The sequence below is a fragment of the Pinus tabuliformis genome, chromosome 9, assembly GCF_031772625.1.
Source record: "Pinus tabuliformis cultivar Carrire ecotype Pingquan chromosome 9, CPIR1, whole genome shotgun sequence".
NCBI lineage: Eukaryota > Viridiplantae > Streptophyta > Pinopsida > Pinales > Pinaceae > Pinus > Pinus tabuliformis.
Window position 1 is genome coordinate 1,284,719,081 of NC_142307.1, and position 17,607 is coordinate 1,284,736,687.

Here is a 17,607-nt window from a genome sequence, read left to right on the forward strand (position 1 = left end):
TCCTGGTATGGAGATTAATCTACTATCTGTCAGCCAGATTATGAGGAATTCTCCTCAGCTTGATGTTGTGTTCAGTGCACACAAGTGCTCCATCATTGACAGGGAGACCAGTCTAACAGTTGTTGTTGGGCTAGAGGACCATGGTCTATACAGGCTACTTGACACCGGTGACTCTCCAGAAGTGGCTCTAGCAGCACGTGTCTCTCCCATCAGCACTCTATGGCATCAGCGATATGGGCATCTAAATATGCAGTATCTCTCTCAGCGCTCTCGGGAGGGACTTGTGTCAGGATTACCTGATATTCAGACTCAGCAGTTGGGGGTATGCAGCGCCTGTCAAGCAGGAAAGCAACATCGGTCTTCATTCACAAATGGAGAATCTTGGCGCGCATCTAAGGTACTTCAGTTACTTCATGCTGATATTTGTGGTCCTATGAATACAGCTTCTATCACTGCTTGCAAATATTTTTTACTTATTGTAGATGACTTCAGTAGAAAGAGGTGGGTGTATTTTTTAAAAAATAAATCTGATGCTCTTAGTACCTTTCAGAAGTTTAAAACCTTAGTTGAAAACGAATCTGGTTGTAATATCATGACCCTTAGGACCGACAATGGGGGGGAATTTTGTTCCTCAGCTTTTGCCAACTTCTGTGATATTCATGGCATCAAACGTCAATTAACCACCCCTTACACTCCCCAGCAGAACAGTGTTGTCGAGCGTCGCAACCGCACGGTTGTTGAAATGGCTCGTTCCATGTTACAACACAGGAGTGTTCCAAACAAATTCTGGGCTGAAGCAGTATTTACTGCTGTTTACCTTCTTAACCGATCACCTACTTAGGCTGTTAAAGGGAAGACTCCTGAAGAAGTTTGGTCTGGTCGTAAGCCTAAGACCAGTCACCTCAAAGTATTTGGCTCAGTTGCATATGTTTGGATTCCATCTGCTAAGCGCTCTAAGTTGGATTCCAAAAGCCAGAAACTCATGATGACAGGTTACAGTGATCATCACAAGGCCTATAGGCTGATAGATATAGCCACTGGTCGTCTTAGCTTCAGTCGAGATGTAGTATTTGATGAAGACAGAGGATTCTTTCAGTCTTCTTCTTCTGAGCAGCGTTCTGAGGATCAGTCTCACAGTGTTCTTCTTCCGGTCGGTCCACCTGATGGGAGGGATGATGTAGCATCAGTATTTGATAATACTCTATCTGAGCTTTCTCCAGAAGCTAACCCTCCCCTTGCTGCCCCTATTGCTCTTGAGTCTTCTCCATCTCCTCCTGATATTGGTTCCTCTACTCCTGATATTGGTTCTTCTTCTCTTCGGCCTAAATGGTGGGCTAAAACCATTGGTGATCTCCGGATGATGATCTCCGGATGATGAGCTCCTTGAAGGTAGAACTTCTAGACATAAGAACAGACAACAGTCTACAGTCAATTTTGCTCTTATGGCTAACCTACACAGTGTTTTTGAGCCTCAAACCTATTCAGAGGCTAAGGGTACATCTGAGTGGGAACAGGCTATGGAAGCCGAATTCCAGAGTCTTCAGAAGAATCACACCTGGACACTTTCTGATCTTCCTGCCGAAAAAAAGCCCATACGCTGCAAATGGGTGTATAAAGTGAAATACAAAGCTGATGGAACCATAGACAAGTATAAAGCTCGTCTTGTGGCTTGAGGGTTCTCACAGAAGGAAGGCATCGATTATGAGGAGACTTTTGCTCCTACAGCCAAGATGAGTACCATAAGGCTTGTCCTTGCCCTAGCAGCTCAGTTCAATTGGAAAGTTCATCAGATGGATGTAAAGAGTGCTTTCCTAGATGGTGATCTTCAAGAAGAAGTCTACATGACGCAGCCCCCAGGATTCAAGGTTGCTGGTCAAGAACAGAAAGTGTGTCGGTTAGCTAAAGCAATCTATGGATTGAAACAAGCTCCTCGGGCTTGGTACATGAAAATTGATCAGTACCTGACAGATCAGGGTTTTCAGCGGAGTCCATCTGATGCAAACCTGTATATCAAGTATACTGGTGATGATATCTTGTTTGTGGTTGTCTATGTGGATGACCTTATCATTACTGGCAGCTCTGCACATTTGATCCATGGGATCAAACAAGATCTATGCAGAACTTTTGAGATGACAGACTTGGGACTTCTTCACTATTGTCTGGGGGTTGAAGTTTGGCAGACTGAAAATCAGATCTTTCTCTCTCAGTCCAAGTATGCCAAAAATCTTGTGGAACGGTTCAGAATGCAGGATTGCAAACCGGCCACGACTCCTATGGAACCAGGGCTCAAACTTTCAGCACAGTCATCCTCTCCCCTTGTGGATGAAACTTTATTCAGGCAATTAGTGGGCAGTCTCATCTATCTTACTGCTACCAGACCTGACATCAGTTTTGCAGTAAGCTACATTTCTCGCTTTATGTCAGCTCCTAAAGCTAATCATTGGATAGCAGCAAAGCGGGTGCTACGATATGTGCGTGGTACTTCTGATTATGGCCTCTTATATACTCGCAGCTCCAATCCTATTCTCAGTGGCTACACTAACTCTGACTGGGCCGGTTCGGTTGATGACCGTAAATCTACAGCTGGGTATGTGTTTAGTTTAGGATCTGGTGCTATTACTTGGACTAGTAAGAAGCAACAGGCAGTGGCTCTCTCCTCAACAGAAGCAGAGTATCGGGGAGCAGTTAAGGCATCCTGTGAGGCAGTTTGGCTTCGTCGTATGCTTGCAGATATGCATGTTTTCTAGACAGGGCCTACTTCTTTGTTTTGTGATAATCAGGGAGTGCTCAAACTTGCCAAGAATCCAGTCTTTCATGAACGAACAAAGCATGTGGAAACTCATTGCCACTACATTCGCCAGCTGGTTGAAGACGGCTCAGTTCAGTTGCAATATGTTCCCACAACAGAGCAGCCCGCCGACATTTTCACCAAGCCTCTTGGTCTTGATAAGTTTGTAAAATTTCGAGGGTCTATTGGTGTTGTAAATAGATTGAGCATTAAGGGAGGGTATTAGAATATTCCTATTTAGTATTTAATGCTCAGTCTTTTAGCTGTTGCTATTTTTATTCTTTTAGCAGTTTCTTAGATGAAACTGTTTGTTTCCATATTCTACATAGAAACCTGATGTTTCTATTATTGTAAATATCTTTGTATTATCATTGAGCTGTTTGCTCATTTCTAATTAATTCATTCGATATTCTTTTATGATTTGAGGCCAATCCTGAGCCAAAATTCAGCCCTCCTAAGGCAATAAGGCCGATCTATTTGAGGATTGTTTCTGGGCCCAAGTTAGGGCTGTTATGATCACTGATAAGGGTTTATTATAGGGCCATAACAGTTGCAGGCCTGAGGGTTAAAAAGGCATGTTTTAGCCCATATTCAAAGAGCCAAACTACTCCTGTAAACAGCTGCGGAAGAAAGGAGTATAGGCCTGTAAAGACCGCTGGAGAATGACGATTTTTGGGCTACAGAAAAAGGTTGAGGTTGTCCACAGAAGACGATTTTTGGGCTACAGAAAAAAGTTGAGGTCGTCCACAGAAGAAAAACGATTCCAGCCACAGGAGAAGGCAGTGTCTTAGGCTGAGTTTAACCCTGTAGCAGATCTCTGAGTTTGAGCCTGTAACAGACCTCTGAGTTAAGCCTGTAGCAGACCTGTTTGAAGAACAATCCTAAAACAAAGTCAAGGCAAAGACAAAGGAAAATCAGTGACAGCAATGATCATTATAATTAGATCGCTTCCATACCGATATGATGTTTAGAGGTATGATGCATTTTATTAAAATTGTTTGGTTCTATGGTTTGTTGTAAATGAGGTGATTTCTTGACTAGTCAGTGCAAGGTTTGAATCTACAGTACTCAGTTTAAATGAGCAGTTTTGAAGACTATGAGTTGGGATAGTAGTAAAGTTATCAGATTTTATACTATTGTAATTGAGTCACTATCCCTCCTACGGGAGCCCAAAGGTTTTTGTTCTATCTTTTATTACAAGGGGTGGCAGGGTGGTGCTAGGGAAGGAAGTTGTACATTCCTTCAGGAGGTTGCCGCCTCCTTCCAGTGGGAGCTGGTAAATCACGGGTTGTAGCCCTTCTAGTTGTAGCTGGTAAAGGCAGAAGTTGTAGCTTCCTTTCAAGATTTATGTAAATTGTAAACGCAAATCTTGTGTACTTCTGATGTGATGTGATTGGTTACTGTTTTGTGATACTAAATTGTAAGAAAAAATGAAATACTGATTCACCCCCCCTCTCAGTATTTCCCACATACCTAAGTGTTTTATAAATGTTATGGCATGCTCCATATTTTCCTCATTCTTTGGGAGCAATACTCCTACGAAGTGTCCTCAGATGCAAATGAAAACATTTCAGATTCTTGATTTTAATCCTAGCTTACTAATAATAGGATTGAACTTATGGCTTGCTTAATTTTGTTAAAGGCATCCCTACTCATCATTTCATTCAAAAATCGATTCTTTCTTCAACAAGCTTGAGATGGGCTTGGTGATTTCTACAAAGTTGGGTATGAACCTTCCAATGAAATTGATTTTTCCAAATAAAGATCGAACAACTTTCTTACATCCACACAAGGGGATATTTTGGATGGTTTCTACTCATGATGGGTCAATTTTTATGCCATCCATAGAATGATGTGGCCTAAAAGTTTCCCTTCATCTAACCCAAAAATTGACTTTTTTAGGATTTAATGAAATCTCTTATTTTACACACTTTTTAAATACTTGCCTTGGGTGACGAATGTGCTCATCCCTCCCACTTGGAAAAAGCAGTTAAATCATCTTGGTAAATTTCTATCATTTTGTTAATTAAGTCCTGGATTGCAAAATCCATGCACCTTGGGAAAGCGGATCCAACATTCAACAACCCAAAAGGCATTCTTAAATACTCATAGGTTCCCAGTGATGTAGTTAAAGAGGGGCCTTGTATTGATCTTCATCGTTGCCCAAGTTTGCTTATAACCAAAAAAACCATCTAGAATAGACAACATACCTGAACCCGTAACTATTTGCAACAAGTTTTCCATGTTGGGTAACAATTGTCCTTAAGAGATAATTGCTTCAAGTTTCTAAAGTCAAAACATAACCTTATCTCACCATTTTTCTTTCCCATTACAACTAGGTGTGCCAACCAATATGAAAGTTTAGTTGATGCAATGATCTTTGCATCCAACACCTTTTGCAGTTCTTTTTGGATATGGGGAGCGCATTTATGGTTTGATTTTTCTAAGTTTTTGTTTAAATTGCTTGACACCTTCCTCTAGAGGAACGGAATGTTGAATAATACCTCCCCACCTTTATATACATTTAGATCATGGCAAGGTCCATGCAAATATGTCTCTATACTCTTTCACCAAGTTTTCTATTATTTTCTTCTCACTTGTTAAAAGGCTCTTTCCTACCTTGATGAGTTTGGGACTCTCCTCAAAGCCAATGTTTATTTCAATGTAATCCTCTATTTGTTGAAAAAGTATAACTAGTATCGATCTTCATAATTGTTATTTGGCTCATGATGTAATTTTTATGCATTTGTCAAAAGAAAAAAGAAAATATTTTTGTAAAAGAAAAAATTCATTTATTTAAGCATGGGTTTCATGCTCAAGGTCATTAGTCATTAGGTCAAAGCACCCATTGAGTGCTTCTACGGTTTTTGTCTTGAGTCAAAGTCATTGTCATCATGTAAAAGACCCTATTGGGCACATGTAACAAGAAGAATGAATATTATTTTTCTCTAAAAATGATTTCAAGAACCCCAAGACCAAGTCGGTCAGCTATTGATGAAGTCGGCCTAGAAAGGCCTAGTCGAGCACCTTAGAAGACTATATAAGGAAGAGGAATTTGACCTCTTGAAGACATACAAGCAAGTCACACATATCTCTCTCATTCTGATCTAAAATAGAAGGAAGAAGAAGTGTGAGGATACTAGAAGGCAAGAAAGAAGTCTAGTCAAGGAGAAAAGAAAGTATCGATGTCTAAAAGTTTGTCTTACCAGCGCACAGATGCAAATTTTCTGTGGTATCTAGGATTACACATGTTCGAATATGTACAGGAAGGTTGCAGACCACACTTGAAGGACGAAGTCTTGAAGAATCTGGCTATTGATGGTTGACTTGGTTTTGGTGGGATCTCTATTCTTAGGTCTTAAGTCTTGGAAATCTCCTTTGAAGTTGTTTCTATAAGAAGAGAAAAGTTATTTTGGGTTTTTCCCCTTGGAGAGGTTTTTCCCTGGCTTGGAGCCTATCTCTAGTGTCTCTCTCATTTTTTTGTGATCTTTGTGTTTGGCAATTGTCTTGATGATAAGAACATAATATTCATGAAGAAGAACTAATAAGAAATCACAAGTAATTGTCAAAGTTAAGAGAAATCAATGAATGAGAAACCCTAATGTTTCCCTAACCGATGTCTCAACATGGTATCAGAGCTAAGGTTACAAGAATAAGCAATTGGAAGATCACAAGAAGATTTCCGTACTGCTCTAAGGATTATTCAAAGTCAAGCATTTGAGGATTGTCTATAATAGTCTTGAAATTCATGCCATCCAAAAGGAGGTCTAAGCAAGTTAAAGGACCATTCTAGGTCACTATTATAATAAGTATACATCTTAGAAACTAATCCAAAGTTTTGTGCTTAAGATCCGAGGAGCTTGTGGCATCTAGAAGCTCCAATTTTCATCATCTTAAGTGCACAAAAAAGAGACCTAACCAAAAAGTCCGAAATTGAAATCTCAAAGGCCTAAAATCAAACTTATAGGCCATCAAAGGATGCACCTTGTAGAAGAATCAAGACCAAATCTTATAGAAGCAGGACCAAGCCATTTAAAGAGCATATTTATGGGCTTATTAAAAGGTCTACATCATTACAATTGGGTAGCAAACCTAGGTCAGAAGTCTAAAATTATTAAGAGAGTCGAGAAGTAGCCTAGCCATCCTTTCAAGGATCAGAAAAGCTATACTATAAGGCCGAGACCACTGAGAGGAAGATCGAAGACCTGCGCATAAGATAATTGAGATCATCTCAACATCGGAATTATAAGGGTCTTGTAACAAGGCCTACTTCAGTGGTTGTCAAAGTCCTAACACATCAATTTATATCAATCATCTTCAAGGCTAGTGACAGCCCTTCCATTCATCAAATTATGAAACGTTGAAGAGGAATCTAATTCACATTCTCTACTTTACAATATAGTTTTGTGAATGAATAGAAGGCTATAGGTATCTCAAGGGACTAGACCTATTATCAAAGGTAGCAAAAAAAGGAGAATTTTGTGTGGGCCTATTATTCAAGACGTTGAGCATCTACAAAACTCTGACCCGAACCCAAGAAGAGAAGTAGTATATCACCTTGAAAAGAGCTTCTTAACTTAGCACCTTGGAAGCTTCTACTACGACCAATATTAGAGAAAGCATCTAGCATCTTGGGATCAGCTTAAAGCAAGTCAATAGTATTGTGCACCTTGAAGTCCTCATCAAACTCAAGTATTGGTATTTCTCTTTATGTCTCAATCATCTAACAATATGTCTTCAGTTTGCAAGAAGAGCAATAAGCTCGATGGAACATCAAACTTTCAATCATGAAAGACAAAGGTATGTAATATTGAGGTATGTATAGCATGATTCATTTGTTAAGGATGAAATGTTTTAGCGTTTAGTTGCATATATGATTATAGGGTTTGTAAGTTCTCATTGTGTTGGATTGGTAATATCTAAGGATCGTAAACCTTAGATAGCACATAAAAACCCTAGTCATATGGACCCTCATCCTAATAGAAACTCTAACTCATGATGTCTAGGGTTTGTAGGTAATCCAGGATATATGGCAATCCTTTGCAAAAAAATGGAATTGAATGATGTCCAGGTTTTGACATAAACTATAATGTCCTTAGAACTAGTTAGGGTTTGTACTCAAAAACCCTAGGAATTCATCCTCTAAAATTTAATGGAAACCTTAGATTATCATTATGCTCTTGTGCTTGAATATTTTGCTTGGTGGTACTTTTCAGTAAATGTTGCAGGTACTTAATAATATATGTTGATCTTATTAAGAGTGTGATGAATAAAGACTTGTTAATCAAGTTGGATTCTTGGGCAGTGTGATAAAAGTAGACTCATATGGATATGGACCATGAAGATGTCATGATAAGAGAAAGCCCTTCAAGAGGGAGACCTTTCAAAGTTTGTAGAAGTAACTCAAGGTATATTTAAAATTCTAAGATTTGTAGCAGGGCCCTATCATATGAGCAGGTACGATCATTTTTTTTTAACCTATTTATGGTAATGACTCGCTCATCTCTATGGGATCATAAAGATTCTTATATTCATAGGGTGTTTGATCTCTAATCAACCCTTGTAATAACTATCTTTTGCTATTTATTCACTTTAGTGTAACCCTAGCCTTTTGATTTTTAAGGTTTGTTGTTGGTATCTAGGGCATACGATAAAACACTAGCTTGTTATGGTTTAATCATAATGATATTATCTAGGTTTTATGATAAAAAAACCCTAGTATAAGTTGAAATAAGATTCTAGGACTTGAGAAAAATAACCTTAGATGCTTCCATTATGGTTGAAACTATGACATGGCTTAGTTGTTAAATATCTAAGGTTTGTTACAAAACCCCAGCGAAGGTTGTTATAAGTGTCTAGGACATGAAAGTGTAACCCTAGTTAATTGCTTATGTTATGATTGTGACCCTAACCAGGTCTTGAATATCTAAAGTTTGACAGTTTTGATAACCCTAGATGCTCTTTGTGACCCTCGTTAAATTCATGCCCTTGTACATATATATTTATATGCTTGGTTGTAATTGTTGTTGAGATTTGCAGGCACATAGTTTGCAATGTTGAAGGAAATGAAACTAGGTTCGGTCTTCATAAATGTACTTTTGATATTTGTATTTATTCAAGAAAAGAAATATTATTTTTATACTATATGTCAATGAGTTTCTTGCTCATTGAAATAGGTCTACCGTCTAGCACTAGTTTAAGTGCTATAGGTGAGTCAAATAGTCAAAAGAAATGTTGAAGGCCTTAAGGGCATGTTACACCTTGTATAATTATGTATAAGAGTCAAAGAAGACACCTCCAAGCAAATTCAAGTCTTCTCCTAGCAAAGACATCATCAAAAGAAGCAATGACACCATTAAAAGCACCTATTGCAGCAAGAAAATCAAGTCGGCCTCAAAGTTGCAAGTCAGCCTACAAGTTGGCCTAAAAGGAGGGACAGACCTCTATATATAGAGGTTGTCCACTCCCTCAAAAAGGAAAACGCATTCCTCTGAAATCTGCGAAGGTACAAGGCAAGGATAAGGGCACCAAAAAGACAAGAAGAAGGTCTCCAAGGCAGCGAAGAAAGGAAGGATAAAACTGAAGGGTTAAAGGACCAATTATAGCCACACGTGCAAGGAAAGGAGAGCAGTCCCTGCAGGTGTGACAACAGAAAATTACAGTTCACCATATCTCATTGTTTTGGGTGCAAACTAGGCCTACAAGACCTCTCTCTCAAGCGTGGAAGAAGGGTATGCAAGCGAAAGGTGGGAGATAAGTCTAACAGAGTTTTGTGAAGAAAATATCCCACACATGCAAAGAATTAGGGTTGCATTGTTGCTGCCCTAAGCCTGCAATAGTTGTCAAGAGAAAAGAAGGCTTAGTTGGGAGGCTAGAAGGTCATCATCCTAAAGATAGAAAGACTCCATCTCAAGAGAAGGAAGAAAAGACAAGGTTCATCCTAGAATACACAATCTAAGGTCTCTATAGTTGTCGGAAGAAAGGCCGAAGGGAGGAAGACAAAGTGTTGGAAGGAAGAGGACAAAGTGTTGCAAGAGGAAGTGATCTTGAAAGGACTTGACTTGTGCTTGGAGGATATTCTAGTCAAGGGTCTAGGGTTTGGCATTGATCAAAGAAGCTTCAATAAGAGAAATTCACTAAAGGGTTTTCCTCTTGAGAGAAGAGAGGTTTTGGCCCTAGCAGAGAGCCAACATCTCGTGTTCTTGTTCTTATGTTTTGGTAGCAGTTTGATGAAGTACACACATGTACTAATAAGAAGAAGAAGAAGAATAAGCTAATAAGGAAAAGTAAAAATACTCCACAAATTGTTATCAAGTAACGAAGAATCATACTACACTACTTTGCCCTAGATTCTTCAACATGGTATCAGAGCTAAGAAAACACATCAAGGAAAGGGCATCTCAAGAACACCCATCAAGGGAGAAGCAACTGCAAAGTTGAAGCATCAAGCCTCGAAGTCTCAATCACTTCAAGGACAATAAGGGTATACAATCCATCATTCATCAAGGAGGTCTACAAAGCTAGAGAACGAGCCTTACATAAAGGCACCTACAAAGAAGAGCAAATTGAAGCAGGACCTACACCAAGCTACAAGTCATTTGGACTCCACGGCCCAATGGTAAAAAGACACTTATCTATCCATCTAAATCAATGATTCCACCACCAAATCAAATCAAAAACCAACCAAGCCTTAAATAACTAGCCTAAAATCAATTAACTCAACAAAGTTAAATCATAAAGAGAGAGCCATCTCTGAGCATTAGGAAGGCTAGATCCTGATCTCAAAAGTAGGTTTGTGGTTACCTCTATTATTTCTTTCATGACAACCCTAAGGAAATTTTAGAGTGATAACACCTAACTCGGCCTCCATGCAAGTGTGAACAGTCCTCAAAATACATCCACTGCACCTTCAGCAACTCGACCTTCAACCACAGATTTCTCCCACGCTATCCCAAAATCTCCTCAGCCTCCTTTACAGCAACTCGGTCCTCCAAAAGACCCATGACTTTGTTGCGGCTAAGACCTATTTGGGCAGCGTATAGGTGTCTGCAATTAGGGCTCTTTCTGTCACTGCGTCTAGGGTTAGATCTCCCCTCTAGGACTGCGGCTAGGGCATCCTCTCTTAGGCAGCTCCCTTAGTCTCCTTTCCTCCTGCGTCTAGGGCTTCATCATCTAGATTTCTCTTGCCACTAAAACCCAGAACAAGTGGAGAGAAATCATGAGTTAAGTGTGTGTAGAAATGACTATCAAGTCACCTCCTTTTATACTAAAACGTTGAGCACATGTGTGGGTTATTTGGTTGCTAGCCGACCTTGACAAATTGTCTTATAACACAAATAAATTCATAACTCCATAAATACTTATCGGAATCGGATGATCTTTAGATCAATCCTACACCTCTCGATGAGAGGAGTCCAAGAAAAATATCATCTACCATAAATAAGATGACCCACATGGAGTTTGGCCCTAGTTGCCAATTTTAACACTTTCGAAGAGCATTCTAACTTCTCTATTGTCTATTATACTTTCATGATGATATTAAATACAATAGATACTTGTTCCACATCTCCTTGGCTTACTTTGGAGCACCCTAGGGGGATTGATTATAGTTTATGAGATGTGGATGTCTAATGGAGTGCCTATTGTACTTCTACAGTGATATTTGACATTAAAAAAATCACTCTTCTTACAAAGTGCCTAGCTCCTTGGCACATTTTCAGCGTTTCAAGGCAACAATGGGGTATGTTTGATGGATCTCACTATTTGGACAATGGCATTCTTGGTTTCTTGTGTCCATTATGCTCCTATGGTCATCTTCTATTAGATAGACACTCAAATTCATGGAGTGCTCCTCCCCTTCCTCATGATTTTTCAAAGATCTATGGATGCCACATGGAGGCTTTGTTGCATATCTCTAGAGTTGGTTATCTTGAAGTTTGAACATTCATACCACTTTACTTGAGTGCTCCTCTTCATGAGGTCTCTATCTCCATGATGAGGACTTGATGACACCTGGTTGGAGATGGTGATAAGCACACGCCACTTGCACTTGAGGATGGACTCACCTTGCACACATATCCATGTATATCCACATGGGCATTTGCTTGTTTCTTGTGTCTATTTAGTTCTCCAACTCCTCATCTACATTGGGATCATGCCACATGTGCCATGTCGACTTATTCTTGCACACCCATTGGAGGAGATCAACTTGTCCCATGCTTCTTTATGGAGGTCATTCCGCTTAATCTTCTAAAAGAGCATACCTGTAGATAAGGATATGGCTTGTTATTTAGGAGCATGACTTGGTTTATTGTCAAGCTAAGGAAGTGCCCTTCACTTTCTAGCAAGTTGTTGTAACTAACTCCTATTTTATTCATTGTTGACTTAGCTCATGGAGTTAGTTAGATGTAAGACTCATTGAGAATTGTTTCCTACATTATTGTATTCTAACCTCCTAGAGGAGATTATGGAGCAATTGGTTTTCTTGCATATATTGTTGATCAAAGTACTTTTCTAATTTCAGCCAATTTTATGAAATAATTACTAGAGAAAATTCAAGATATCTTATATTTTCTTCTTGTTTTCTCTCACACGCACACTCAAGACCATTTGTAATCCATTAGACCACCTAAACAATAACCAAGCTACATTGCCTATAGATTCTTAGCTTTACCAAGTCTTGTAGTTTTTTAAATAAAAACCTTTTAGTTTTAGAATGATGTCCCCTAGTTGGTGGTGAGCACTAGAATTCTTAATATTACAACCTCAGGCAAATAGAAAAGAAATGTCAATGTTTTAGCAAGGAGAATAACTATTAAAATTGGCAACTAGGGCCAAACTCCATGTGGGTCTTATTTATAGCAGCTGATATTTTTCTTGAATTCCTCTCGTCGAGAGGTGTAGGACTGATACAAAGATCATCCGATTCCGACATGTATTCATGGAGATATGAATTTATTTGTGTTACTTGACAATTTGTCAAGGTCGGCCAGCAACCAAATTACCCCCACTCAACCTCAATGTTGCACCATAAATAGAGGTGGCCTTCAAGTCATTTGGTCACTCATCTCTTGTGATCTCTCTCCACTTGTTTGGGTTTTGGTGGTAGGAGAGATCTAAAGGAGAATACGCTGCCCTAAAGGAGATGCCATAGCCCTAGACGTTGTCTAAAGAGAACCTACACGCTGCCCTAAATTACAGTCATGAGACATCTAGACGCAGGCCCAATAGATGCAGTCATGGAGGAGAATTATCACAGTCAAGAGAGGCTCCTACGTTGTCCTAAAGGAGGCTCTTCTACACAGCAAGGAGAAGCTTTAAGGGAGCCTCTATACGCTGCCAAAGGAAGCTCCAAAAAGAGCCCTAGCTGCAGTCTTCTACTCACAGCTAGCTGCAGTCCTAATGGGAGGATACTAGTCTTACCCTAGCCGCAGATAATGAAGAGATTTGGCCGCAGTCCTAGGGGAGCTCTAGCAGTCAAAGGGAGCTTCAATACACAGCTTAAAAGGTCCCTAATCCGCAGTCTAAACTTCAGCCTAATCGCAGTCTCAAGAAGCTTCTATCTGCCTAGCCGCAGTGAAAGGAGAAGGTTCCAGCCACCGAAAATGGAGGTCTCAAGCAGCTGTCAAATTGTGCCTTAAGCCGCAGTAGGAGAAGCCCTTATACTCAGCTACAAGAGACCTAGTTACAGTCATCTAAGCTGCTGTCCTAATGCCACATTGCTGTAGGTGACAGCGTGGCCTATTTGAGGACTGTTTGGGCAGGTTGATTTAGTTCATGAGGAGGCCCTAAATCCGCAGTTAAGGGTGCACCTAATTGCTGTTCAAAGAGGCCCCTATACACTGTATAGAGGAGGCCTAACCGAGACCTAAAGTTCCCTAAACACAGCAGGTTGTCAGCGTGAAAGTGGCAATGGTTTGGGCATTTCTTTTGTGACAGTATAAGGTTGGTTTCTTCTTGCAAGAGGACCGAGTTAGAGGAGCATAGTATCAGACCTGTTGAGATGTTATTGAAGGACAAGTAATAATGAATATGCTTGCCTGAAGACTGTGTGTTAGGCCGCAGGCCATAACACCACAGTCAAGCATTTCCTATTAGAGTATGAGGGCCTATATATGCCCAGATCTTCAGCATAATCTAGGAGTTGTCTTGTCTGATAATACTGCTGAGATCTAAGGCTATTTTGATGACTATTGGAGGGCTGTATGATGCTGCTGCGATATGAGATGGACACTACCATGGTTTAGTATTACTGCATGAAGATTAGTCAGCTAGCAAGGTGCAGCATGGTGATGGAATCACCTTGGAGAATCAGTTGAAGAATGAGGACTGATAAGTATGCCTTCACCTGAGTTCAGAACTGCAGTCCTTGTCATCAGATCTACAACCTCATTGTGTCATCTTCATGGTGAAGATCTCTGATGTCTGATCTCTTATTTTGGCAAGTCAAAGTGTTGACTTCAAATGTATTTGTACTATCTCTCTCTCTGCTGAACTATTGAAGAATATAAGAAGAATTGATCAAGGGTTTCCCCACATTGGGGTTTGTCCCTGGCTGGTGCCACATCTTGTGTTCTCTTGTCTTGGCTTGTCTTCTGCTGTTTATGTTTATGTTCTATCTGCACTTTACTATCATGCTGATGTGATTGCTAATCTGAATATTGTCATTGGGCTAATATGAAAAATTGAAGTAAATTGCTCTGAGCATAGAACATACCTAAAACTAACAATAACAATGGTTCAGATGAGAAGAATGTAGATGAAGATGCAATGAATGAAACACACAACATTAGAAGTCACTCTTTCGTACTGAATATAATAGAGAATGAACAACATTTGGGAATCAAACAAAAACTGAAGGCATAGCTCCCATGACTATATCATTACTGGTATCGATGTCCTTTTTTCAGAAGGTGCTATAAAAGACACATCAAGGAACTTAATTTCCTTATTAAGTTCCTTATTAAGAAATATTGTCACGTATGCTAACCAGGGATAAATAAGTATGAAAAATATCTAAATTTTTCGGCAATGGCACTAAGAAATTTAAGCAAGTTAAAAAAGGCACAGAAGACACTCGAGGGGAAGCTCCAAAGCATGGAAATCTGCCAAGCAATAAACAGCTTCCTAGACAAGTTATGGCTTATGTCTCTTTGTTTTTCCTTCTGCGTTCTTCTTGACCTTAACAGGCTTACAATGCTGGTAGTCTTTATAATAAAGGAAATGCAGTTGTTTATATGGTCAGTATGCTTCCCTTTTCTGATATTGAAGAACGAGCAGCTTGTTTGTTTTGACAATGCACGGAAGTACAGTGGCCAATGGAAAAGAATGCAAAAGAAAGTAGGGATGTAAAGAGCAACGTTGGACCAGTGTTACCAGACTTCGGTTTAACTCGTGATTGGCCTCCAAACAGAGCAGACCGGCCTCCAAACAATCCAATTCAAATCAGGGCGACTCAATTTTTTGTTGACCGAGTTTGACTCAAGTCAACCTTGCAAGTCCTGCGTTTGACTCATCCGAGTCCCCTGGATGCCTGTAAAAACCCTTTTCAGTGCAATTTCAGTCACTTTTTCAACCTGTTTCAGCAAAATTTGTCTCTGCCTGCTGACTACAACTGACAAACAGAGCCACGGGGGTATATGTGTATCTCTCTATTTTTTGTACTTGCTGAGTTTTTCCCGATTTATTCCCGATCCAATTCAAACTCTTACTCTTTTGCCGATTCCGAGTCTGGCAGTTGAATATCCTTTGTGTAATACTATTTTAATATTGATATAGTCTCCCATCTGCCCTTAGAAAGGGCAAAAGAAAAAAAAAAACTGAACAGATTACATTAACAGGATGCTATCCAAAGTGTCCCTATTCATTTCAACTTGTCCGTGTTTAATTGTGCATGGAAAAGGAAACGGTCTTTCATTGTCTTTAACGACTTATTCCAGATTTTAGGAGCATTACAATTTTCACTTGCATGATTATAATTTCGCTTACAATCGATGAAAGATAACAGTAACTGTGAGTGGTAGTTATGGGGAAACACCTTATAAAATTGCAGAGTTGGCATGATTACTTAACTGATGAAAATTGAACTGAAAATCTGTGTCGTGAGACTCGACTAACAATACAACCCACACCCACAGAGGACGGACAGAATAATAAAGTTGTCATTCCCATCGTGTGCTTTAAAAAGCTGATTGTATTGAGACGCCAAATTAAAAATCTACCTGTTAACAAGGGTGTTTGGTTACGAAAGAGGGGTGTTACATACTCCTATCAACGTTCGAATCGCACAGACACGTTTGGCCCCTCGGGGTCAGGGAACATCTTGCCAAGCAGGCCATGACAAGCAGCCGGAGCAAGGTACAAGTCCTGGAGACATTCTGATTGAATAGATACCCACCCACGGTGTCTAGCCAAGGGATCTTTGGAATTGTATGCCGTAATCAGGCTACATTGCATATTAACATTTCCAGATTGTCCATGAGTTCGCTTGCCACGCAGTGATGATAGTAAGCATTTTGTCAAATATAAATAAATAATTATCAGCATTATAATTGAATTAAGAAGAATTTTGCCCAGAAACAACAGAGCTTTCCAACGGGTAGAATTCTACCTCTCAAACCCAAAACGGAGGCGCCGGCAACAAAGCCACCAATGGCTCCGTTCCAGAAGTCCTTCTTCTCTCGAAATTGCTCAGCCACATGATCGGTCAATGCAAAGACCCCTCCGATTGCAGCAAACGTGAGACCATAATTCCCCATAAGTTTCACAGTCCTGATCAGACCCGGAAGGGCAACGCTCCTCTCAACCTTGGGCACATCGTACCAACTGGCCACCACAGCTCCCCAGACGGACCCCCCAACGAAACCACTCAACGTGCCACTGACCGTCTTGAACGCTAAACCATTGGAGTCTTCCATCCTTATCTTCTCCGTAGGATCCATTGCCACCGATATCTTGCCCTGCAAAATCCTCAAAAAATAGATGCCTTTCAGATTAAAACCCTAGTTAAAAAATTTAGGCTCGATTCCCAGAAAGGGCTAAATAGACAAATCTTTGATTACACTGAGCGAATAACGTAATTTGTCCACTCATTCTATGATTTCAGAGTTCCCAAACAAATTTATGGTGAAAATTTTAATGTTTATGTCGCTCCTGCGCAGAGATTTCCAGGCTGAAATACTACCTACCGCAAAGCGATCCGGAAACTCTGTGAAGACCTCGGCAGTTCCAGAGAGAGTTTAGAGCAAAATGTTGTACCTTGCTCGTTTGTTTATGAAAATCGGTGTTAAAGATTTAACTGGATTTCCTTCAAGGCAGCGATTAGTATTTTTAGTCTTTGGTAGCTGCGAGTGGATGATTATTGTTGATTACACCGAGTAATTGTGAAATCCTTCTTAAAACACATTTTTTTAATTATTATTTGTGTATGAGTTGCTTACAGATTTGTGTTTACCTGAGCTTGGCTTTATGATTAATTCTTTTGAGTTGGGTTTTAGTTATCTTTATTTTTGTTTTTATTTTTTCAACAGCTTAAGCCCCATTACATTTAAAAAGCACTAAGTTGGAGGTTTAATGTGAGTAAAACATATTCATGTACATCATAACAGGTTCTCATGGGGAAATATACAAAGAATATGGGAAATATACCAATATTCTTTTATCATTTTGAGTGTTTTATTAATATTTTTCTCAAACATAGTGAAGAGATTTCATTTTTTTCTCATTTATAGACTTTTGAAAATTTATCTTAGCAAAAAAAATTGCACAACATTCTTATAACATTGTGTGTTATCCATTTGAAGGATGATCATCCTCGTTGT

The 17,607-nt window shown here is 39.6% G+C and overlaps 1 protein-coding gene across 2 annotated transcripts in view; it reads right to left on the reverse strand.

The window, feature by feature from the left end:
• OEP16-3 (Mitochondrial import inner membrane translocase subunit Tim17/Tim22/Tim23 family protein) overlaps positions 1–17,140 on the reverse strand; it is a 37,444-nt gene extending 20,304 nt beyond the window's left edge. Inside the window, exons 1-2 of one of the 2 annotated variants that reach the window (XM_089439305.1) lie at positions 16,971–17,140; positions 16,398–16,746 (exon numbers count right to left, since the gene is read on the reverse strand). In XM_089439305.1, coding sequence (XP_089295431.1) covers positions 16,398–16,728 — 331 coding nt within the window. In that variant the 5' untranslated portion in view covers positions 16,729–16,746; positions 16,971–17,140. The remainder of the gene's footprint in view (positions 1–16,397; positions 16,747–16,970) is intronic. The other variant, XM_089439304.1, reaches the window with a different exon arrangement.
• Between the last annotated feature and the right edge of the window lie 467 nt (positions 17,141–17,607).